We start from the raw sequence: 23,953 nt of genomic DNA, 5'->3' as shown, positions 1-23,953 counted from the left end.
TGGTCACACTTCCATAATAAAAATGGGGGGCACTGAGCTAGGTTTTTAGTCAGAACTACTTAAAGCTAAAATTAGGGGTGTTCTGAACAAGTCGTCGTACTGTTGCTATGGTAACCTTTTTATTAGGCGTTGGTTTGATACCGTTGTTCTTGTATCATCTGATAAAGAGTAACAGTGCTGTTACATCAAAGTATAAATGCTGGATGCTGGAAAATGGTGCAAGCCATCGTAAAGTTCACCATCTAGCAGTATGCAGTATGCCTGCAGAACAAGAGTCACATAACTATGAACCTAGTAAATGCAGGGCTTAGGACTAACTTTTAGCTCACTAGCCCAGTGGCTAGTAACAGGTCTGATTTCAACTAGCCAAAGCAAAATATTGACTAGCCGCAGTTTCACTAATTCGTTTTACGAAAAGGGGAGGGAGGAAGGTCAGACATTTATTATAAGATTTGTAGACTATTAATTACTTAGAAACGTTTTTCTCACCCGCAAACTTTAAGGTTTTTTCACAGTCTACAAATTGCACTATTTGCGATTGAAATTTCAAGTTGACCTTAAAATGAAAAAGCCGTAACTCTGGGCTTGTAGCACAAAACGTGGCCGCCCGTACTAGGTGTTGTTCTCTTGATTTGCTGCACTCTAGTGCTTTTCAAGTTTTAGTGAAAGCACAAACCTATTATCCAAAGCTGAATTTTTACTCTTCTCGAGCCCTAAAATGGCCTAACTCTCTATGGGTCTTTCCGTTGCTCAGTGGTCAGAGGCTCTAATTGTGTATAGAAGATCGTGGGTTTGGTTCCTTTTGCAGGCTTGGGCTTTTTTTTCTTTTTCCCACATTCTTGAGCTGTTAAATTCCTTCTTTCTTAGTTAAATTGTCTCTTTGTTGAGCTACACACCTTTTCTTTTCTTTTTTCTTTTTTTTTTTTCTTCCTTTTTTTTTTTCTTTCTTTTTTTTCTTTAAAAAAAAAACTTTAATTGGAATTTTCATTCAGTACCCTTAACTTCTATGGTTTATCCTATAGTTCCAGGAAGCCTATAGTTAATAAGCCTCAGGCTTCTATGTAGGCTTCCTAGCCTTTAACATATTTTATCTTGTAAATAGTTTAGTAGGAATATTGTAATAGTAGGAATATTGTGTATCATCTTTTATGTATTTATGTTGTATTTTTTGGTTAATGGCAAAATAAATGAATTGAATTGAATATATCTTTTTTGTCTTATCACCGAGCTTAAAGGGTACCTGAAGTGTTTATTGCTACTGTCTTGCTAATGTTATTTAATCATTCGTTTTGCAGGCAGTTGCCAACATTAACTCTCTGCTGGAGCGAGCAGACAGGGTGTATCGACAACTGGTGTCTCACAGGCAGCCATTGGACCTTCTGTTAAACAGATTACTGGAACATGGACAACAAGAGCCACTGCAGGTGAATGATAACTTAGATACACTGTCACTGCAAAGAACCACCCGCTTGTATTAGAGATTTTTGGTACATAAATCACGAGTATTGATACTACGGACCAATAACATTTACTAAATAGTCTTCAAATAATAGATCGGTAGGCTATACCACATGCTACTTCCCGCAATGCATGCAGAATCGATCACCGCTGAACGTTCGGGATTTGTGTCAGTTTCAACGCAATAGTTAAACTCTCAACGTTCCACTCAGTCTGAGCCTTTTCCCCACCCACCCCACCTCCTCATTGTTTGATAACCCCCCAGCCACCGGCTTAACATGTTAAGGCCGATTTAGACGATACAACTTTTGCTTACGACTGTCACATGCGATTTCTAGAGGGCGCGCTGGCATACCACCTTCAAATTGTGAACCAACTAGTTTGACCAAAAGTGTAACACACAGCACTGCATTAGACAGAAAACCTTGTTGCACATTGTCTTTCCTCAATGTGTACTGGCTGAGTACGTATACACCTTTATCATTTATTTATCATTTGTATAACAGGAGAGCTTATCTGGTGCAAGCCAGACATTTGCAGCTGCAGTGTCAGGATCTTCAGCATCAAGTAGCTCTTCTGCTAACACAGGTGTCAACAAGGCCATCCAGGCTTTGGCTCATCGCTACTGTGTTGAATGCAAAGGGACATTTGATGAGCTCAGCAAGATCACCCAGGTATCGAACAATCACAAATGTTTTATCATTATCATACTGCGAGGACAGCAGCAGTCAGTAAAAATACTAGGCGTAATTCAATGCATTCATTGTTATTTAGGAAATTCTGCAGCAGAATTACTTTTGAAGGTTGAATAATAGTAGGGTATAAATCTTTGACTCTTAGTTCAGGCTTTCTTTTCGCTTTGCTTAAGTTGCGTAGATAACTGCGACGATCTTCTATTTAATATTTAACCTACTTTCTCTCTCACACATTCAGTAGCCACAGTGGCGTCATGACATCAGAAGTGCAAAGGTGCATTGAGTCTGTAAAATGCTCTTCCATTAATATTTTCAACAACAATCCCGTTAGTCAGTCAGTCAGTCAGTCAGTCAGTCAGTCAGTCCGTCCGTCCGTCAGTCAGTCAGTCAGTCAGTCAGTCAGTCAGTCAGTCCGTCAGTCAGTCAGTCAGTCAGTCAGTCAGTCAGTCCGTCAGTCCGTCAGTCCGTCAGTCAGTCAGTCAGTCAGTCCGTCCGTCCGTCAGTCAGTCAGTCCGTCCGTCCGTCCGTCCGTCCGTCCGTCAGTCAGTCAGTCAGTCCGTCAGTCAGTCAGTCAGTCAGTCCGTCAGTCAGTCCGTCCGTCCGTCCGTCAGTCAGTCCGTCAGTTCGTCAGTCCGTCAGTCCGTCAGTCCGTCAGTCAGTCAGTCAGTCAGTCAGTCAGTCAGTCAGTCAGTCAGTCAAACCACTCATCCGTAACACCAGTAAGTGAACCACCAAATTACCGAATACTTAACATTTTTGCTATAATCTTCAGAAAGTGCTAGCTTCCAGGAAGGAGTTACTGGAATATGACTGCCGTGAATCCCCACTTGAGAGTGCTAGCAGCGGATCATTGCTGTTGTCATCTGGTGTGAAAGGTCTGCAGGGTGAATGCTATGGCTGTGCTTCTGCTGCAATAGAGCATTGTGTTACACTATTGAGGGCATTAGCCATGGTACCAGGAACACGCAAGCAGCTGGTGGAACAGGTCCGTTTTCCCATCAAGTTTTTATTTTACCCCGGTACAAACCGTTTTTAGCACCGAGGTGAAAACTAGCCAATGTTAGTGTTGCTCTTCAGCTCTCATTTGAATAGTCGCACGTTTAGCAGTTTGAAGTACTATGCATGCATGACTCATTTTCAACTCAGAGAGATTTCTAGTCCCCAACAAGAGGTGTTGGTTGGATGTTCATGCCACTAAGTTACACGGAGACTTGTGGTAAGCTAGGCCGCCCTGTGTGGCAGTTGATAGAGCATGGAGACAGTGTGTGGAAGGTCTTGGGATTGATTCCATGCTTATTGTGAGTGGTTCTCGGTGTTCAACACAGGGTGGTTCAGATTGACAAACAATTTAATGGAGAATCGGAAACTTTGTGTACATGAACACTTTAAGGGTACCGTATTTCTGTTATTCCATTGTGAGCAGAACTTTGTGTAAACTTTTGTAGTCTGAAATGTCAGTCGTCTCCTCCCCCTAACCCACAGACGGCTGACATTTTAGACTAAAACGTTTGGTAATTACTAAATTTTACAGGAACAGGAATTAGTAAAGTTTACCATACACGTCCAAATTTTGAAACTCCTTCTTCTTCATCCATGTGAGTGAATTACAGGTTGATCAGATTAACTAACAAGGATTAATGTTTTTTTTTTTTCATTAGGGCCTAATACAGGAATTGGTGGACTTTAACTTGCACGAAGGTACTCCTCAGATGCGAAGTGATGTGAGACATCTGCTTTGTCTGCTGACAAAGGACAACGAACATGCTACAATGCAGCTCAATGAAATCCTGATCAGCGCTGTAGGAGAAGCTGTAAACAGTCACAAGTCCAACCCTGCAGTGGTCAGTAACACTTATCTGTATGTCGTCAAAATATATGAACTATTGTCACTGATCCATGGCTGTGGAAAGCAGCCTGCAACCAGCTATTATGGCTGGCAATTGTAGTGAAGATGACGAGGTAATAAGAGTTTCAAAATGGCTAAAAGACATTAGGTATGGGAGACTTTGTGTAGCCTTTGCGTTTTACAGCCAGTCTCTTCAAACTCGAACTTGACGACTGCCCCATTTGACTATTATTTCATGGAATATTTTTTGACCTTAGAATACCTTACAGTGTTCCAGATAACTTTCAAAATCAGAGAGTCAATGAAAAATTTTGAGGGGTCAATAGCTCTAGTTCTCTCTAAATCTTCTTAAGTTTGCCATTCATTCTGTCGGGTCAGGAAGCCAGGCTTCTCGGGTTCTTGACCTGAGACCCCTCTCTTATCTGGAACACTGCCTTATCTGTTGTCTGGATTTTCTAATCTCTTTTTGGATAAACCATCAAGATTTTATGTTACGTTGTTTCAGCAGTGATCAACTGCCATGCCTGTTTTGTATCGTGATAAAGTGCAACATAATAACAGTCTTTTCTCCTGTAGGTCTCAGGTATCAGTCGAGAAATGTTGCTTTTGAGCAATGCAGTTGAGATGGAAGACTCCTGTTGGGAGATGCGTTTGAGATGTGGTAAGTTTTCGACATCATTTTCTAATGAAAATTTGATACCAAAATTTCTTGTTTAAACTTCGTTGAAACTTTATTCTGCAGTACGTTTTAGTTAATTTCACTAATGCCAACTTTCACTAAAGCTAACTATTGTGTCCAACGATCAGACAATTTTACTTTCCGCCGGATAAAACATAACTTGGCAGTTTCCTTATTTATTTTTTTTCTCTAGTGTGTTAGTGTTTCCTTTTTTGGCCAACAGGCTATTGAGGCTCCTACCTTATTTTGACATGTTTATGTGATATAGACGTTTTATTGTATTGTTTGGTGTTTGGTATGGGATGGGATGGGATAGGATGGGATGGGATGGGATGGGATGTATGGGATGGGATGGGATGGGGATTGTTTCTTGGCTAAGTAAACCCTACTGTTAAGACTAAACACTACGTCCAGTTTCAATTATCTTTGTTCAGCGAAATATACGTTACTTGATGTAACGGTAAGACGCACACGACTGCATTCTCTAGTACATATCACGCACATGTGACATTACAGAGACAATGAAAACAAAAATTAAAATTAATTTGGAATGTTACATAGACTGTGAAGACCCAAAAGTGTCAATTATTTACTTACCTTAGCTGTTTTCTCGTGTTAGTAATGACGCTGTTCATGATGTCGGTTGAGGTGCGCAGTCCACTTATCATGGAGAGCATCACCTTACCTTGCTTGAAGATCCTGCTACGTCTCGTTAAACCACCTCCGCCAACCAGCAAAGCCAACAAGGTACACCTGTCTGTTTTATGTACTTACGCCATTTCCTATGGTAAAAATCATTTTGTGTAACAATGCGCTGTGTTAAAGCGAGTTTCATGCCGGCAAAACGTTTTGGCAAGCAGTTACTTTTGCATGTAAGACGCTTGATTTTTCTGAAATGGTTTAAAGTAAATGTGAGGAATTAAATTCTTTCGCTTCCAAGGGTGGCCAAAATGTACATTGAAAAGAAATTTTCAAAGCTTTCTTTCATTCCTTTAAACTGATCGCACCTTACATGTAGGATTCCATCCTCAGACCCAAACAAGCAGTCTTGGAAATTTATTTATACAGGTTTAAATAAGGTTATGAAAAAAAAAAAAAAAAAAAAAAAAAAAAAAAAAAAAAACTTTTACCTGACAACCACCCCTTTCCCCTTTTATCCACGCATATTATAATGATGGATTTCACTGTGCAGAAAAGCAGGCAGAATAGCTCAAAAGATAACATTCGACACTTAAGTTTATTTAGGGTGCGTGCAATTGACCCTATTCCGGAATAGGAATACATTAAATGATTACTAAATGGCTCTTAACTTATCGTGTATCAGTGAACGCTTGCAGATATATCTTCCCAAATTCACCCGGAAAGAGAAATCTAACAGCTATTCCACTTATTCTTATTCCGGAATACGGTTAATTGAACACGACCTTATTGTTATATTTGCTGTTTTCTAAAGGAAAAAGACCCTAAGTTATTGGGCGCAGTGCAGGGTTACAGTGATGTGCGTATTAAAGCCAAGCAGTGGATGGATGGTGATACTAATCACACTTATTCACAGTGGAAAGCAATGGCTCCCAAGAAATCCGCTGAAGGCAAGGCAGTGACTGGGGAGAGCCGCAGTGAAGCACGAAAGCGCCATCTGATGGAGAAGTATGGCCGGAAGTGGCGTGATAGAACCAAAAGGAGTGAGTGTACAGGAGAGAAGGAAGCTCCTGAGGAAGAATGGCTGAGGCAGGTGCTGTTCACACCATCAAACAGGGCTGCAAGGCAAATGGCGTGCACTATGATAGAGTCACTGTGTCAGGTAGGGGCACATTGTTAAGTTTCTTTCAAAAAAAAAAAAAAAAAAAAAACTTTTACCTGACAACCACCCCTTTCCCCTTTTATCCACGCATATTATAATGATGGATTTCACTGTGCAGAAAAGCAGGCAGAATAGCTCAAAAGATAACATTCGACACTTAAGTTTATTTAGGGTGCGTGCAATTGACCCTATTCCGGAATAGGAATACATTAAATGATTACTAAATGGCTCTTAACTTATCGTGTATCAGTGAACGCTTGCAGATATATCTTCCCAAATTCACCCGGAAAGAGAAATCTAACAGCTATTCCACTTATTCTTATTCCGGAATACGGTTAATTGAACACGACCTTATTGTTATATTTGCTGTTTTCTAAAGGAAAAAGACCCTAAGTTATTGGGCGCAGTGCAGGGTTACAGTGATGTGCGTATTAAAGCCAAGCAGTGGATGGATGGTGATACTAATCACACTTATTCACAGTGGAAAGCAATGGCTCCCAAGAAATCCGCTGAAGGCAAGGCAGTGACTGGGGAGAGCCGCAGTGAAGCACGAAAGCGCCATCTGATGGAGAAGTATGGCCGGAAGTGGCGTGATAGAACCAAAAGGAGTGAGTGTACAGGAGAGAAGGAAGCTCCTGAGGAAGAATGGCTGAGGCAGGTGCTGTTCACACCATCAAACAGGGCTGCAAGGCAAATGGCGTGCACTATGATAGAGTCACTGTGTCAGGTAGGGGCACATTGTTAAGTTTCTTTCACTTCAAGGAGGAACGTTCAAAGGACGGCTTAAGATTCATGAAGATCTCTGTCCCTAGTATTATTAGAAAACATAAGCATGCTGTAAAGACTCAATGCCGGGAAACGATTTATTGTAGCTTGGGAGAGCTCCATGAAACCAGCGAGGCTAAAGAAGAAATCCCTTAATCTATGACGTCACTAGTCTTGTGTTATGACCATAGACACAGCCAAGACATTGTGTTTAATAGTTCCTTTCACAGGCTGGGAGCCGTGATAATTCGCTGGGCCAAGTAGGTGTCTTTTGGAATTCAAGTTTTTCAGCAACTGTATGGTTAGTTTTGTAGAAAATTGCCAAAATTGAATCCGTTTAAAATATTTGTACTTAAAATACGTTCATGGTTTTCTAGTAACAAGCCTGATATGAATAAATTGCCACCAACAATTATTGCAAACTCATTTCTAATAGTAGACAAAATTCATTTGTCATGTTTAGATTCCCAGTCGACAACAGCACATGTTGGACTTGCTTACAAGGTATGTGGTTCTAAAGAAGAAATAAAAATACATTAATTGAAGCTGTGAGACACCAATTTATCTTCTTGAATGTTCTCCAGAACAGCATTTACATGATTATACAATTCGTTAATGTCTTGTACCTGGTCTTGTACAGTACAATAAACAATATCATGTCTCCTTCACATAGCTATTTAGAGGAAGTGCGCACTGCAGGAGAGAATGCTGGAGAGTTCTTCCAGTTGTATCAGCGGCTAACTCAGCCGACCTACTGGAAGTTTTACCTGGCTCTCCAGGGAGCATTGCTGCAAATTGGACAGCTTTTGACTAAGGTACGTTGAAAAGGAATAGTCTTTTGCTATTATGGAGGAACTTGAGCCAACCTTTTAGTGAAAGGGGAAGCCTGGCATGATCTGACCATTTTCATCTCCAGTTGTGACTACAACTGTAACAAAACAACAACAAAAAAGGGTCACTTCCTGGCGTCATTTTAACGAATTTGTTTACTTACTTTTTGTACTTAATTCCTGTTTAAATATTTAAAATTTATTAAACTTATATCGTACTTTGGCGTTATGATACATGTGTTTTCATTAGTTTGTGAAGGATGTTATTTATAAGATTCTCTTGTTCTCACTAAAAACAAGATGCGTTTAAATTAATTTACCTTTCGCACCTAAATGTGTCAAGTGAAAGAGATTGCATTCCTCATATCCAGGGTCATAATGAGGGAGCTTCTAGTTCTAGGTACTTCTAAAAGTAGCTTCAACAGGCCTTAATTGACCGTCCATGGTTATGCATCCCGTCACATAAAGAATTGAGATTTATTGAGTAGTTTCTTCTGTAAGTACAAGACGTTTTGTTTCTTTGTAGGAAATTGAGCATCTGACGTATTTGGAGCAGTACACACTGAGTTCGGATCTGTCCCAGGGATATGCTTTGAAGATGCTCGCTGGTAAGTGGTAAAGGTTATTGCCTCTGAAGGACATCAAGCAAACATTTGGTTCATTCCAAATGTCCGCATCGAAATCTTCCGACTCGCTGTATCTTATTCATGTTTGTCAGTATTTGTGGGACAAATGAAAGCTCTCGTTTCCGAGGGTTGTACTTTCTTTAATCTGGGGTGAGTTACGGTATAACCGTGGAAACACCTTTCCAACACTTTTTAAATTGATTTTTTTTCCCAACAGAATTGATGTCCTCCTTTCTGGAACATGACGGAATCAAACAGAAGTTCAAAGGAAGACTTGTTGCTACAGTGTTGAATGGTTACTTGTCACTGCGAAGGTAACTGGAATTTTTACAATCGTACTAATTTTAAGGCCCAGCACATAACTAAACAGTTTAGGCGCTATAGTTAGTCCATTCTGATTAGAACTTTCTTTGGTGTTCTCATATACACTCAATTCCTTTTATTGCAGACACCCTTGATAATAGCGATAACAGGCGATAATAGCGGGAATTTGTATCAGTCAGACGACTGTAATTTATTTTTGCCAGGGATTTAGCTGCTGTTCTTATTATCGGGGTGTCCTTAAAAGCGAGGTCTCCGCGAGGCGAGAATTGACTGTAGTTGCATTGGTAGTTAAGCGCGCAAAACAGACAGTAGCTGAAAGCTATTGTCTTCGGGTAGAATTAAAAAGGAAAACGTGTATAAAACCAACAAAAAAGGATAACAAATAAAATCTGAAATATAATATAATGCGAGAGATCTAAATACACGAGTACTTTTAATTCATTATCTGAACTGTTAGGATTAAACATGTTAAAATTTCCTATGTTGTCTGGGATGGAATTCCAGTTTTGCAGAAAAATACTGAAACGAGCTTTCATAGTCTAGGTATTGAGCATGATTCTGGCTCATTTTATTTTCAGATTGGTCGTTCAGCGCACAAAATTGATTGATGAGACTCAAGAGATTTTGTTGGAGTTACTGGAGGAGATGACTACTGGTAGGTATTTCCACATTGGCCACACCGTCATCAGTCCCATATCACAAAGGTTCACTGAAGAACAGAAAGCCTAGCATTTAATAACAATGCACAGTGTTGATTATAAAAATCACACTGACCGTGACAATGACAGCTATCTCGAGATCAGCTGGCCCCAGTTGTTCAAAGGCCGGATAACTTTATCCGGTGGATTTCAGTATTTCCTCGTGCACAAGCGAATATGCACACTCTAACCACAGCTTAATTTGGGAGTGTACGAAAATCTTGGTTTAACAACGTTTTCTTGGTTTATCAACATTTAACGTGAAGTATATTTAGACGCTGAAGAGTGCCTTATCCAGCGGATAAGGTTATCCGGCCTTTGAACAACTGGGGCCAGAATACGACTACAAGATGAGCTTTAATTCACCTCAATCACATTAGATCAGAGCCCTTGCACATCTCTGTGAATGTTTTTCTCGAAATTATTCTCGCACTTGTGTGCCTGATGACAACAGGAACAGTGTAATGATGGTTGGGATGGCAGCGACTCTGGAAACTTTTCATTTGACACTTATAGGTACTGAGACAGAAACCAAGGCTTTCATGGCTATTTGTGTGGAAACCCTCAAGAGGTATGGTACCTAGAGAATATTTTTCTAAGGTTCTCATTCACATTCACATTTATTTCATAATCCTTAATAAACAATAAACATTTCCGCCCGCAAATAGCAGGTGCTAGTCGAGGCGGGCGGAGAGAAAGGGGGACAGCAGTCAGTGATAAATTACGTAAATAAATAACATATACAAACGTAAATACATAACATTTACAAAATCAACCACTTTTAATAAGTAAATTATAAATTATACTTAACTCATTGTAAAACTAAACTAACTTTTTCTTGAAACTAAACTAAATGAGATTTTCAGTATCGACTTTATAAATTAAACTGTGTATCCTTCCGATAGTTCGCTATTTTTTTAAGCAGTATGGGCGGTTCATCACAATCGTCCTCGGCCTCTAATAACGGTTCTAAATTTGTTTGATAAGGATCGAGGCAAACAATGGCCACCTGATCACAGACCATTAATGTTGCTTACGCCAGTTTACTGAGCGTAAAACATATGGTAAATAGTACCGAGGAAATTTCAAAAGTACCTGTTGTTATTGTTCAGGGTAAGGCATCTTGAATCTTATAGGAACGCTGTAGCTTTTGAGTGGTACAGTTTATCATCTATCTTATGTAAACTTTCTTCCAGGTACGGATTGGATGATCTCAGGACTCCAGTGTTTATTTTTGAGCGGCTCTGCAACCTTATTTTCCCTGTAAGTAACTCAAATAAATGCTCTGATATATCCCTTCACTGTTGCTGGGGAAAATATCTTAACGCCGCATAGTTTTATAACAGTATTCAGACTCCTCCTGTATTCAGCTCATGTCGTTATAACAATGAAAAACATGTCTGTTGTGGCACGTTTAAGTGGCAGTTACTACAAGGCTGTGAAAAACCCAATTCTTCCTTGCACAAGATAAAAATTTGTGTCTGTAGATTGTTCCAGCTATCATAATTTCGTTTCGTCCTTTTGTTTTTAGGAGGAAAATGATGTGGGCGAGTTTTTCCTCACGTTGGAGAAAGACCCTCAACAAGAAGACTTTCTTCAAGGAAGGATGCAAGGAAATCCATACAGGTTTGTGTTAACACGTTTGCACATTCAGTAGGATTATAAATCAGGAATTTACTCTGTTAAAATGAGGAGCTCTAAGGGACTCGACACTCCTGTGGTTGTAAAGTTAGCTACCGGCAATGTTAAAGGACCAGTTGTAGGACCCGGAGATGACGACTAATGGCTGATCTGTTCTTGTTGTTTTATTAGTTGCAATGAGCCTGGCATGGGTCCACTAATGAGAGATGTTAAGAACAAGATTTGCACTGGTAAGGGAACACTTCAATAAGTAGGAGGTGTTAGGTTCTTGTTTGTTGACGACAGTCTGTCCTCTTACAACATAACAACTCTTACCACTCTTACCTGCCTACAAAGTTTGATAGTACGTTTTCATTGAACAACCATACCCACAGTTACAGTATAACACCAGACACGCATTTTCTTTTCGTTGACTTTTTCTGTTTCCTTTAAAGGTCCTAAGTTTTACTTAATTCTGAGATAACGAGCGCTTCATCCCTTGTGGTAAAATAAATAAAATGAAACGTGAAAAAACGTCTTTATCATAAGTTGTGTATTTTTTCTCTTTTTTCATCCTCTTGACTTGCATTTGTATTACTTCATTTAATCTTGTAATTCGTTAGGCAATTTAAGTCTCAATAAGCCTCGTGGTTTTTTAGGTTTCCCTGCGATTTGTAATGTTAAGTATGGCAAGACAAATAAATAAAATAAACAAAGAGAAGTTTGATCAGTGGCAACCAATTTGCATGCCTTCTGCAATCAAGCATCCATGGTAGACTGTTGCCTTAGCAACTGAACTAAAATGTACATTTATCTTTTTTATTATTTTATTTTATTTTTTGAGTTTTTGTATTATTGTTATTGTTTTTCTTTTCTAGACTGTGAACTGGTGGCTTTACTTGAGGATGACAGTGGAATGGAGGTAATTATCATCTGAAATTCATTTTCGTCTATTCCCCTTCATGAACCAAGTGTTAATGAGTTTCTTCTTTGCGTGTTAGTTGCTTGTCAACAGTAAAATCATCAGCCTGGACCTGCCGGTCAAGGATGTTTACAAGAAAATTTGGTGTCCAGAAGGAGAGGTGTGTTGGCATTTGTCGATGTAAATAGAAGTGTAGAGTTTTACTGTGCTCACGAATGGATGTACTACAGGGACATTTTGCGAAACCTTGCAAAGAAAGAGTGATTAAGCAATCCTCTGTTTAACCTGACTTCATTATCTTTTATTATAGCAATTAAAGATTATCACAAGTAATACTAAGCACGGCCATGACTTCAGCTTCAATTTCCCCTTGCTAATGAAAGTATGTGTGACAGCTCAGTATATTGAATTCCTTTTGTCATTTAATTCTTGGTACAGGGAGAGCCAATGAGGATCATCTACAGAATGAGAGGTAAAGATCCTTTTATTTTTCACGAGAGAAAATCTGAACTGTGGATGAAAGATGTAAAGATCTAGAAGACGATCACTGTTTTGTGCGCAACTTGAGCAGTTGAATTATTTTGCGACTTAAGTTGCGTACATAACGTAGATGATTTTCCATGCCTTTACATCTTTCATCCACATTTCAAAGATCCACTCTGAATCTTCCAACTAGCACAGGACAAAGCTAACTCGATTCTTTATGCAAAGAGCAAAATAATCCTCTGTCTTTAAATAAGACAACCAGTAAGATTTTAAGATTTCTGTGGGTTACATTTACTACTGTGAACTGAACGCCGTTTCGTGGTGAAGGGGCAGTAGTCTTGAAATGCCTGAACTTTTAGAACATTCTCCGCGCCCAACGCAACCTACGACTTCTTCAAGACGTCATTTACTTATTGTCTTTGTTTATGCTACTCAGGTTTGTTGGGAGACGCAACCGAGGAGTTTGTGGAAAATCTTGATACACATCAAGGTTAGTGTTGAGTGGCACCTTACAAGCTTCGTTATCAGCAGTTATCAAAGACGTTACATTTGTTGCACTAGTCTTCTTTTGTCTAACAAAAAATCATGTTTAATTTTTATTGAAGGTTTGACAGACCATCAGTGCATGCTATTACATTTTGCTATATATTTTTATTTATTTATTTATTTATTTATTTGTTTGTTTGTTTATTTTTCAGAAGAAGAATTGGATGACGAAGAGGTGTATAAGATGGCTTCAATCATGTCCAGCTCTGGTGGATTGGAGGCTATGCTCAGCAGGTGAATTCCGTTTCTAATATTATTCTAATCGTGTGTAACAAAATACCCTCAGGCAAGTGCACATGTTTGGGTTTTGTGTTTTGTGTGTCGTAATGAAAGAATTCTAGTGACTTGTTTTCTCTGGCAAGTCACTTATTACTCACACCCTGGTCTGTGATATTTACCAGATTGTGGCAGGACCAAATAGTAGCTGGAAAGTAACACAATGCTGATAGAGACATTTTCTTCCTTCTGTGAGTTACACAGGCATACTCAGAAAACAGAATTACGCGAGTTCTCCCAACACGACCATGACCTTCTAATTACTAGTTCGGTTGTTTGTCACGTTAACATAGTATAATGACTTGTCTCCCACAAGTCTCCTGTAGCTCAGTGGTAGAGCATCCGAACTAGTAATCGGAAGGTCTTAGGTTCGACTCGTGATAGGAGCAGTCGGAATTTCTTTTTCCCATTGCCATGCCTGTGTCACTGACGGAAAAAAACCACAATAATTTATTCACCAGGCGCCACATTTCTTTCGATAACACAATGCTGTTCTCACCATAGTCATACGGTATGGTCTCATTTTAGTGACCTGTTAAGCTATCAAGCGATGATATTCAAATATTTTTCAAGTAAGTGATTAATATAGTTTTCAACCAATGCATTTTGTTTCTCTAAAGGTTAAGTGGTATCAAAGATCTTGTACGTGGCAAACAGCTGGTGTCAGTCATTCTTAAGCTGATGGGATACTGTGTCAAACTTAAGGTAGTTTATTCAGTATTATTGTTCTCTAGCTTCCTTTCAGACTTACAGACCAGTATCACCCTGTGTGATAATCCAACCACACTGGTTAAAGTTTAGACTGATATGTTGGTTGTCTGAGTTATTTAGCGTATCTTAAAGAACTTACAAAAGAGATGTCTACTTCATTTTTGTTAGCCTAAAATTTGAGCCTTCAACTTCTTCTTGGGATGGACGCATTGCAACGCATCTCTATATTCTCAGATTCCTTGTTATTGAAGAGCGAATTCTTTAGAACAGCAATATCCTGGCAAACAGATGTGCTACAGCAACGGAGAAAACCTCCAGCTTAATGAAATTGTCTTATTATGACAGCAAAAGAAATAAAGATTAGTGAATAGTTACCGTTAGCGAAAAAGTGCCGTCCTAGAGCGCTTTCCATTTATCAAGACTGGCCGACCAGGACGGTTGGTTTGTAAATGGGGTGCGCCATTTTGAAGAAATTTAAGGAACTTGAGGAACTCTCCGTGCCTCAAAATGGTGCCTCCCGTCCGTGAAGTGATCGGTCTGCTCAGCCAGTTCTTTCAAATGGAAAGAGCACCTAGTTTTGAGTTGAACGAGTTCTTATTTATCTACAGGTCAATAGACAGTACCTTTGCCTCCCCACACTAAATACGCTCAACGTCCTTCTTGGAACATTAAATCAGGTATGGATAAATAAGGACAATGCCTACTTTTGTTACTGCGTATACGTTCTGCGAATCTTGAGATACTCGGGTTTCCTATGGGTGATGCCTACTAATACAGGGATATTTTTGCGCGGTTTAAAACTACGTGGACAAAGCAGAACTTAGCAAATGCTGTTGGTATCCAAAAAGAAAATTGGGGGAAACCAAACATTTTTCAGAGATAATAAAGCTTCAATTTGGGAATAAAAACGCGTTGCTTTTTATTTTACTGTCTTTTAGAATAATTGTTACTTAATTATCTCTGAAAAATGCGTGGTTACCCCCAATTTTCATTTTGGATTCCAATAACCCTTGCTAAGATCTGCTTTCCCCACATAGTCATAAACCACACAAAAATACTTCTTTATTAGTAGGCATCGTCCTTAAGAGTTATCGCTATGTTTGTTGCGTTAATAAACGTGTAGCCCTAAGAACCTCGTTCAAATACAATAATTAGTAAACCCCTTCAGGCAGTTGAAATATCCGAAGACAATAACCAAGGTCGAAGTTGCTCGAACAGTTGGCCGAGAAACGAAGCTTCGGGGGCAAGTGTGAAATTTTGAGGACAATCTTTAATTCGTTTTATTGTGGAAAGGACAAAACAGCCAGTGATGGCCGCGACGTGATTGCAGCCAAATAAATGCAAGCTAACTAGCCTACTAGATTTTTGTCAACAATGATTGGATTACAACAACTAAGACCTAAAACTGTGACGTTCTTTTTTTGGTTTTTCTCGGCGATAAAAATCGGGCGACTGTTATGAAATTGGACGAGTGTTATGGTGTGATAACCGCCATCCATTTGTACCAGGTGACCTGTTCGTTCAGTGAGAACGCGCAGAAATTAATCGGTGGGTTATAATTGACAACATACTTTACAAGTCAAACATTACATAATAATGCAAATCAAAAAGTATACAATTTGGGTAAATTACCTAAAACACTAGCTATATGAAAACGCCAATAGGAAACGAGAAAGAGAAAGCTGATTGTCTGCAACAAGTTTGTGATAAAAAGTCTTAAACGATCTGGCTGTTCTCAGAGTTCTTCTAAACTCTAACGGAAGGCTTTTGCATGTTGAGTTGTCGTTACAGCGAACGTTCCTAGCGCCGTTTGTCTTTCTCTTAACAAACATAAACATAACAAACACTGATTGATTTTTGTTTGTTTGTTTGTTTGTTTGTTTGTTTGTTTAGGCCCTCCAGTTGGAGGCTGATTCAGGCGGTGGAGCCAGTATAGCAGAAGACGTACTGGGAATTATGGAGACAGTGCTTCAAGAGGCCACGAGTACTCCTACTCCAGATATACCCATCCAGCAGGGAGATGGCTCACAACTGGACATGCTTCTGGATAGAATAACAAGCCCTTATGTGGTACAGCTCTCCCCTTATGTATAATTTTGTTTGCCGTTGTTTGTTGTTGAAAATGAAGAATGAGATGATGATGACAATGAAAATGATGATGATGACGATGACGGCATCACAGTGACTGTCACATCGCTGACATTTGATGAACGGTTGATTACTTTTTGACAACGTTTTGACAAACTATTTACAGTCAAACCGGATGTTCCTTTGGCTGCACCTTAGCAAACCTCCGCCGCAACATTGTTATTTTGACGGACAGTTTCCTCGAAGCAATTTGCAACTTACGAATTTGCCTTGCGCCAATTCGTTTTCGTGCTTGTTTCTTCGCAAACTCTCTTTTAAATTGAAAATTCTATTCGGAACATTGCCTAAATTGGTAAACAACAACAACGACAACAACAACTTCCTAGAGGAACAGCCGGTTTGACGGTAACGAATTAACAGTGAATGCATATTCAACCCATTTAGAAACTACCTAACGTAGTAAATTGCCAGCAAATGTCATTCAACCTATTGATACGTGCTGTGATGAGTCATAGTGACTGTAATAATAATGATTGCTTGACATTGTTGGTGACTTTACATTTGATATTATAGAGGACTCACAGCAGTGTGCTTCAAGCGATGATGAGAATAATCCCCTTCCTTACGTTTGGAGATGAAGGAAACATGAGAACGTTGGTGAACCACTTTCTGCCATATCTGGACTTTGACAAGTAAGTTTTTAGTTATTCAGGAGAAATGGTGTAAGTTTGCACTGTATTGTACCACTAAGAGGAAGGATAAAAGTTACTTCAGGCTTGTCATTCTTGCTAATGCTACTACTTGTATGTTGTAAATGCAAAAGCTCTTCGCACAAAGTGTTCTCGTAATGTTTTGCAGGTTTGATCGCGAGCGCTCCGGTGATGAGGTCCTCTTCTTTGATTGCTTCTGTAGCATAGCAAGTAAAATCGAGGTAAGCTTTTCAGATAACTATTAAGCTCACAAATCTCACTAAAGGCATAAAGTTTTTTTTTTTTTTAATTTTTACTTACTTTTACGTCTTTTTGTTCTTTTGAACCTTTATTTTCCTCATCACATAAAAAAGTTGTATGTAATTATCTAAAAGACAAAGAATTTTGTGGAAAATTGATAACGATCAGGCCCTAGCAGTTGAAGGTTGGATTACATATCTTATATCTTACATATCTTCTGTCACGTCTTACTTAGTTGTTTTACTTATGTTTCTGTCTGTTTGCTCAATTATTTGTTTACTTATTTGTTTGTTTGTTTGTTTGTTTGTTTGACTGGTGTTCATATTTTAGTTTATTAGCTTCGCCTAACAATTACAGGCACACAAAAAAGTGCCATCCCCGCTTCTTTTTGAATTTAGGTTTTTGTTCTTTATAACGCGTTTTTGCTATTTTAAACCATGACTTTTTTAAAGTGAAAGTCCCACTCAACTCTTGTTGAAACACTTCTTTTCTTTTTAACAGAACAATCACAACGGTTTTAAGTTGAAGGAAATGATCATTGAGAATGGAATTGTAGCCAAAGCTTTGACGTACCTTGAGAAACAAACACCTCAAAAGCCCTTCAGGTATGTATGGCTAGCTTTTGCGATTTATCTTAAACTCACATAAACTGGTGGAGGTTGTTGCAAAAAGTGTGTTGTTGAGTTATCCGTTTGTGATTAAATGATTGTATTCTTTCTGCAGCAAAGCGAACCTGCTTGAAGCTGATGTGTGGAAGGAGTTTTTAGCCCGGCCATCTCTGCCTTATGTTCTTCGACTCTTGTCTGGGCTTTGTAAAGGACATAACAGCACACAGGTGAAGTTGAAAGCTTTCTTTATTATCAGACACAAGTACAGAGCGTGCATGGCAACTTCTATATACCGATGTCATAGCCGCGCCTCACGTTAGCATACATCATATCCTGATCCATTCTTAAAAAAACATAATGAAACTCAGAGGATATCAAATGTAATGGTTGTCTAAAAAAAATGTGTTCTAGTTTGTTTTAGTGTGTTCAGTATTGTTAAAGTTTGAAAGCAGTACTCTCTCGGTATCTGATCAATGACGGTCCCTCCAATTGAGTGTAGAATTGCATACCCAAAACTCACGACCTACCCTAAAGTAACGGCATCCGATAAAATTTGCTAAGAAAAATAAAAATAAGTGCGATAAGTAGCTTTTGGGAATCTAGGCTGACTGTTTAAATTGTGCCCTTGCTTGTGTTCTAGGTTCTCGTTGGTGAGTCGGCAGTACCGGCTATTCATCGATTGGAGCAAGTGTCATCTGAGGAAAAGGTTGGCTCACTGGCAGAGAACCTCATGGAAGCACTACGAGAACATCCTGATGTAGAAAAGAAGGTCAGCTTAAAAAACCGCTCTTTACTCCTACTCAAAGAGGCAAAGTAGAACTAGTTTCCTGTGAATCCAAATTACTATTTTTTACCACCTGACACCATTGTAACGACAGTTTGGTTTGGTACAATGCAGTGCAGTGCTCAGATTTTGATCTTATTTAGCTTAGGGAGTATCACTCTACCCCAGCCTCTATATTCAAATCAGCCGCGGTAGCTGCGGTTGGGGATGTTTATATTGCCCCAAAACATCGACCGTCAAACTTAGTCAAGCAAAATGTAGAAGTGTTTTATTGAGCTCTATTTTTTGGCGTCCATGTAATTCTGCCCTGCCGAGATTAGCACTCGCTACCTGCGAGCCAGCCTACTTCCTTGTTTTTCTTGGTTGGATTTTAGAATAAACTTAATCGGCTAATTTCCTTCCTTTGTTATCCATTTGTTTGTATGTTCAGGTTTCAGAAGTGCGTCGATCAACACGATTGGAGAAAAAGAAGCTGGCCATGGCCATGAGAGAAAAGCAGCTTGGTGCTCTGGGTATGGAGGTAAGCGTAACATTATACTAATGCTCCGTTTTATCGGCTGCAGTGCTGTAAATATGTGTTATTGAACTAGCGTGAGGTATTGGCAAAATGTTGGTCGACGTTTTTTTTTTTTTTTTTTTTTGGAAGTTCGGCTCGGTCCATATACTTTCCCGCTTGTTGCTTGTTGCGTGAAACTTGTTTTATGTTCAAACAGTGCGAGAAAAAGTGAAAGAAAGTAAAACTCCAACATGACGGTTTGAACAGTTCCTAATTCATTAGCTTAATTTAAAACATTTTTGCTTTGTTTTTTGTCAAAATTGAAACACTTTTCTCTTCTCAAACGTACGTTGTAACGCAAGCAGTCTATCTTAGCGGTCCGTATAGGAAAATTCGGACCGCTCAGGGAGCCAATCAGAATGCTCCTTTTCAGCGCGGACCAGTTCAGCTATATAATAATAGCCATTTGTTAACAAGTACCATCAATCTTTCAGACCACATCTGCAGGGAAGATTATCGCCAAACCATCAAGCATGCTGCGCGAGATGGAGGAGCTTCATGAGGAGTCCGGCCTGGCTTGTTGCATCTGCCGCGAGGGATACAGATATCACCCACAGAAGGTGTCTGCTAATCTTACAGTGAATTATTTTGAAGAAGTCGATATTAACTGCAGAATTCTGGAATACGTAAAGTTAAGCACTCGGAAAGAAACCTTAGAAAGTTTGTCTTTTGGGCCATTGTCCTGCTTGATGTACTCATGTATCGCTTTGCTTAATCAGTGAAAGCTGGAAAGAAACAGACCTATTCCGAAATTCGACCCCACCAACTATTCTGATTTTTAAATCAGTGTTTTTAAACCTCTGTTGTTAAAAATATATCATTTACTTACCTACTTGTGTTACCCGCTTCAGCCTTCGGATTAGACAGCACCGACTTTGGCGAAGATAATTTTCGCTTTGATGCTCAACCTTATCCAGTGATTGTTCATAACCAACTGACCTTTAGGAACAAATGCAGATAACACAATAAAAAGCACGCAACTAGTTAGTTTTACTCTTTTCGGATGATTGTAACATTGTACAAGGCTCATTTTTCTTAACAACTTAACTTAGACTTCGCAAACTGAGTACATTATATGAAAACACAATACACAAAAAATATTCAGACTGAAGGCTTAAACGGGAGGAACGCGAACCGTACCTTCCCTCCGACCATTGCGTGCCGATCCCCACCCCCACCCCCTCGTACCCCTCATCACAGTGAGAACAAACCATCAATTTGCAAAACAAGGCGAGCATCATTTTCGATTTAATTGCTATTATTTTAGACCTTAATAGCGTTTGTTTGATACTTTGTTACAGGTTCTCGGTATTTATACGTTCACCAAGAGATGTATTCTTGAGGAATTTGAGAACAAACAGCGTAAAACACTGGTATTTTTGGCTCTTTTTGTCATTTTCCTCTTAACCTTGCGTGCGTTCTCCTTGCGCAAGTAGTTTATCAATAGATAGGATAGACCGTCCTCCATTTCGCTTTCATTTCGCTTTCGATTGTGAAATGTAATTAGTGACCTCTTTCATACGTCGAATGTTGTTTTCTCGAACATCCAATGAAATGGGTATGCTTCTAGATGATTTCACACAGCCATATTAAGTTTTGTAAAACTTAAAAGTCTTATATTTTAATTAGAACTTCCTTTCGAAATTAGGCAAATTTCATGTGTAAAATACATGTGCAGAATTGAGTTGTAAGCCTCTAACTCTTCAGCAAATTTCATGTGTAAATTTTAGTGTTCCTTAAAATTTACGTATGTTTCCCGTCGTTGTTTTCTGTTTCGTGTGCGATTCACAGTTGATAGTCTGAATGGCTCCTGTCAACGGAGAACACGCTGTCGTTAATACTGTCTATTGTTGCATTTTTTAGGGTTACTGTACTGTCAGCCATTTCAATATTGTTCACTATGACTGCCACATGGCAGCTGTCAGGTGAGCTAATAAAAAAGTCCATGCTCGTTTGGGTGGCAATATATAATAATTCCTTAGCGACATAAAAACAGTTGCTGAGTAACAGCAATTTGTTTAATTTGCTGCCAGTTGCTATGTATGCTATAAACCTTTAAAGCGCCGTTTATTTAAGGGAGGCATTTTTTTTTCGTGAACGGCAGCTTATTTTTCGAGTGTTAATTTTGTGAAAGGAAAATGCCAGATTCGTTAAGCTAGGCCTAAGGTATCAAATGACTTTGCCGAGTTTAAAACCAAACTATCAGATATCAGTGACATGTGCCTTTCGCTTGATAAGCTCATTGGCCGCTTCAAACAGTTCAACGTAACTCCCCCTCCCTCTCCCTAGATAGAGGGTGGGGGGGGGGGGGAGTATTTTCGACGGACGTTCATAGGGGTTTTAAAATGGGAGGTCGTTGAAATGACATCAGACACTTGTTGGATTATATTCAATTCAATTTCAATTCAATTCAATTTATTAAAGCACATTTTTCACGAAGGTAAGGCAAGAATGCACTAGCCCGCAAATAGCATAGGCTAATCTAGGCGGGTAGTGCAGTTGATTAGTATATATTTACAGAATATAATTTAAAGATATACCAATAATTAATGAGTAATAAGTTAAGTAAAAAATAATGACTGTCTAAATTAAAATTAAGAAAGTTTCATATTAGCTAATCATACCACTGATATTTGAAGTTTTTAATCAGAGTGTTGACGTCAACATAAATATCCTCTTGATCAAGAAGTTTTAGTAATCTGGTCTGAAGGCATTTCTTAAAGGAGGCTTTAGTTTTTGCACGGAAAGATTCCGGTAATTCATTCCAAATTTTACAACCTAATCTCGAAAATGAGTGGCTCAGTTGTGTCAGCTTTGAGCATTTTATATGAAATTTGCCCGTGGATGCAGACCTGGTTCTATACGAGTGCACAGAATCTACTCGATCAAAAATATTTATTAGGTTCAGGGGAGCACTTTGGTTATTGATATCATGCATAAGACTGGCTATAGATTTGAAATAAAGCATGTCAACTGGAAGGATATTAGAACATACGAATAACGGGATGGCATGCTCTCTGTTATTGCGGAAATAAATTGGACGTAAGGCTCTTTTTTGGAGGATTAAGATTTTCTCCAGATTTGATTTTGAAGTTTGGCCCCATACTGAAAGACCGTAAGAAACGTAAGGATGGATTAGAGAACGGTAAATATGAAGAAGAATAGAAGATGGATCCTGCGCGTCCGTGCTGATCGGACGTGTAAATCGTTCGTCCGCTCGAAAAAGTTACTAAAGTTGAATTTAACTTGTATAATGACTGCCAAACAGTTAAAGAAAGAGAATGATTCTCTTAAAGCACAGCTGGAAGTATTGACCAAAGAAATTTCAATGCTAAAAGCGACAATTAGTAATGCTGAATCAGCAAATGACACTCGTGCAAATGACCGAAGCCGCCATGATGGAGAGAATCGATGCAATAGTTCCGCTAAAGCCGACGCAGAGAAAGAAGAGCGCGAGCATGGCCTTCAATTCCTGAGCAATGAGTACGACGATCTCTCAAGTTTTCGCCGTGAAGCCATCAACAAAATAAATCTTATAGAGGAAAAATTGAAAAAGCTTGGAGATCGAGTCGAAGAGCTAGCAAACGCCGTTGACTCGGCTGAGCTTTACAGTTACCAATACAACTTGAAAATTGTTGGATTGCCTCAAGCAGCGGAGTACGAATCTTCGGAAGCGACCGCAGCTTTATGTCTAAAGCTATTTGAAACCATGGGAGCTGATGGAATCAACATTAACGACATAGACATTGCTCATCGTGTTCCATCACGAAGAAGATCGAACGAAGGGGCATCGAATGGTAACAGGCCAGACCCAGTTATCTGCAAATTTACCCGCCGCCTTGCAAGAGATAAGGTCTTAAGCAAAAGACAAGAAGTTAGAAAGGTGAAGTATTCAGACCTTGGTCTTACTTCCGATGACACAGTCAATTATCTTGCCGTCTACGAGCATCTAACTCCAAGATTACAGAATCTACTTTTTGAGGCCAAGAAATTCCAAACCAGTCATCGCTACCAATTTTGCTGGGCGAAAGGTTCTACAATCCTACTAAGGCAATCCTCCGACTCCCGTGTCATTAAACTAAAATCCATGAGTGACCTGGAAGTTCTCACCAGCCGACATCAGAGATAAGTTTGTTACCACAACTCTTAATCTTATTCTAAGCCTCATGACTGTAATAACAAACATTCAAACTTCTCGCCAACGCAGAAATGATCTTAAAGAACTACCATATTATAATGTAACTTCATGTCTACTTACCGTCCATATATATACGGTATGATATTATGTTTTTGTTCTTGTTGTTATATTGCTTTCTTCGTAATGTTTGGTTGGAAATTCACGTTTGGAAAGGACGCATTTCGTATGAAAAGTTGGGAACGTTCCAACAAGAAAACAGGGCTGGTGTTTCAGAAGACACGCTTTCTATTTCGGAAATTGTCCGATTCTCGTAAATTACAATTTTCCGGAATTTTTATCAGCTGTTCTCGAAAAACCATGACCTGCGCCTGAAAAGTTCGGTTATCAGCAGGTGCTGGAAGAGCTCCGGCTGTGACTGTAGAGGCGCACTCGGGAGTCAGCGGGTGTCTGTTGGCTGTTCTTCCATCTTGCAATTAGTCTCCTAAACGACCTATATTATTTTGGGTACAACGAATTAACTCTGCAATGTATGTTAAAGGAACCCGT

General features: G+C 39.3%; 1 protein-coding gene across 1 annotated transcript in view; it reads left to right on the top strand.

Moving 5' to 3' along the window:
* LOC146483929 (E3 ubiquitin-protein ligase UBR4-like) overlaps positions 1 to 23,953 on the top strand; it is a 92,450-nt gene that overhangs the window by 62,424 nt on the left and 6,073 nt on the right. Inside the window, exons 68-100 of the mRNA XM_085105280.1 lie at positions 1,296 to 1,424; positions 1,965 to 2,132; positions 2,926 to 3,138; positions 3,812 to 3,994; positions 4,576 to 4,660; positions 5,298 to 5,425; positions 6,132 to 6,479; positions 7,708 to 7,748; positions 7,918 to 8,059; positions 8,601 to 8,682; positions 8,918 to 9,014; positions 9,603 to 9,679; positions 10,239 to 10,293; positions 10,919 to 10,985; positions 11,254 to 11,348; positions 11,535 to 11,593; positions 12,221 to 12,264; positions 12,344 to 12,424; positions 12,703 to 12,736; positions 13,187 to 13,240; positions 13,449 to 13,530; positions 14,193 to 14,277; positions 14,892 to 14,960; positions 16,177 to 16,353; positions 16,945 to 17,063; positions 17,230 to 17,302; positions 17,823 to 17,926; positions 18,045 to 18,156; positions 18,570 to 18,698; positions 19,144 to 19,233; positions 19,704 to 19,829; positions 20,571 to 20,642; positions 21,133 to 21,194. Of these exons, the coding sequence (XP_084961406.1) occupies positions 1,296 to 1,424; positions 1,965 to 2,132; positions 2,926 to 3,138; positions 3,812 to 3,994; positions 4,576 to 4,660; positions 5,298 to 5,425; positions 6,132 to 6,479; positions 7,708 to 7,748; positions 7,918 to 8,059; positions 8,601 to 8,682; positions 8,918 to 9,014; positions 9,603 to 9,679; positions 10,239 to 10,293; positions 10,919 to 10,985; positions 11,254 to 11,348; positions 11,535 to 11,593; positions 12,221 to 12,264; positions 12,344 to 12,424; positions 12,703 to 12,736; positions 13,187 to 13,240; positions 13,449 to 13,530; positions 14,193 to 14,277; positions 14,892 to 14,960; positions 16,177 to 16,353; positions 16,945 to 17,063; positions 17,230 to 17,302; positions 17,823 to 17,926; positions 18,045 to 18,156; positions 18,570 to 18,698; positions 19,144 to 19,233; positions 19,704 to 19,829; positions 20,571 to 20,642; positions 21,133 to 21,194 (3,482 nt within the window). The remainder of the gene's footprint in view (positions 1 to 1,295; positions 1,425 to 1,964; positions 2,133 to 2,925; positions 3,139 to 3,811; positions 3,995 to 4,575; positions 4,661 to 5,297; positions 5,426 to 6,131; positions 6,480 to 7,707; positions 7,749 to 7,917; positions 8,060 to 8,600; positions 8,683 to 8,917; positions 9,015 to 9,602; positions 9,680 to 10,238; positions 10,294 to 10,918; positions 10,986 to 11,253; positions 11,349 to 11,534; positions 11,594 to 12,220; positions 12,265 to 12,343; positions 12,425 to 12,702; positions 12,737 to 13,186; positions 13,241 to 13,448; positions 13,531 to 14,192; positions 14,278 to 14,891; positions 14,961 to 16,176; positions 16,354 to 16,944; positions 17,064 to 17,229; positions 17,303 to 17,822; positions 17,927 to 18,044; positions 18,157 to 18,569; positions 18,699 to 19,143; positions 19,234 to 19,703; positions 19,830 to 20,570; positions 20,643 to 21,132; positions 21,195 to 23,953) is intronic.

This window comes from Pavona decussata, unplaced genomic scaffold, assembly GCF_977016875.1.
Source record: "Pavona decussata unplaced genomic scaffold, jaPavDecu1.1 SCAFFOLD_37, whole genome shotgun sequence".
NCBI lineage: Eukaryota > Metazoa > Cnidaria > Anthozoa > Scleractinia > Agariciidae > Pavona > Pavona decussata.
Note: the sequence above shows the minus strand (reverse complement) of the source record. Positions and strands in the feature narration are given on the sequence as shown.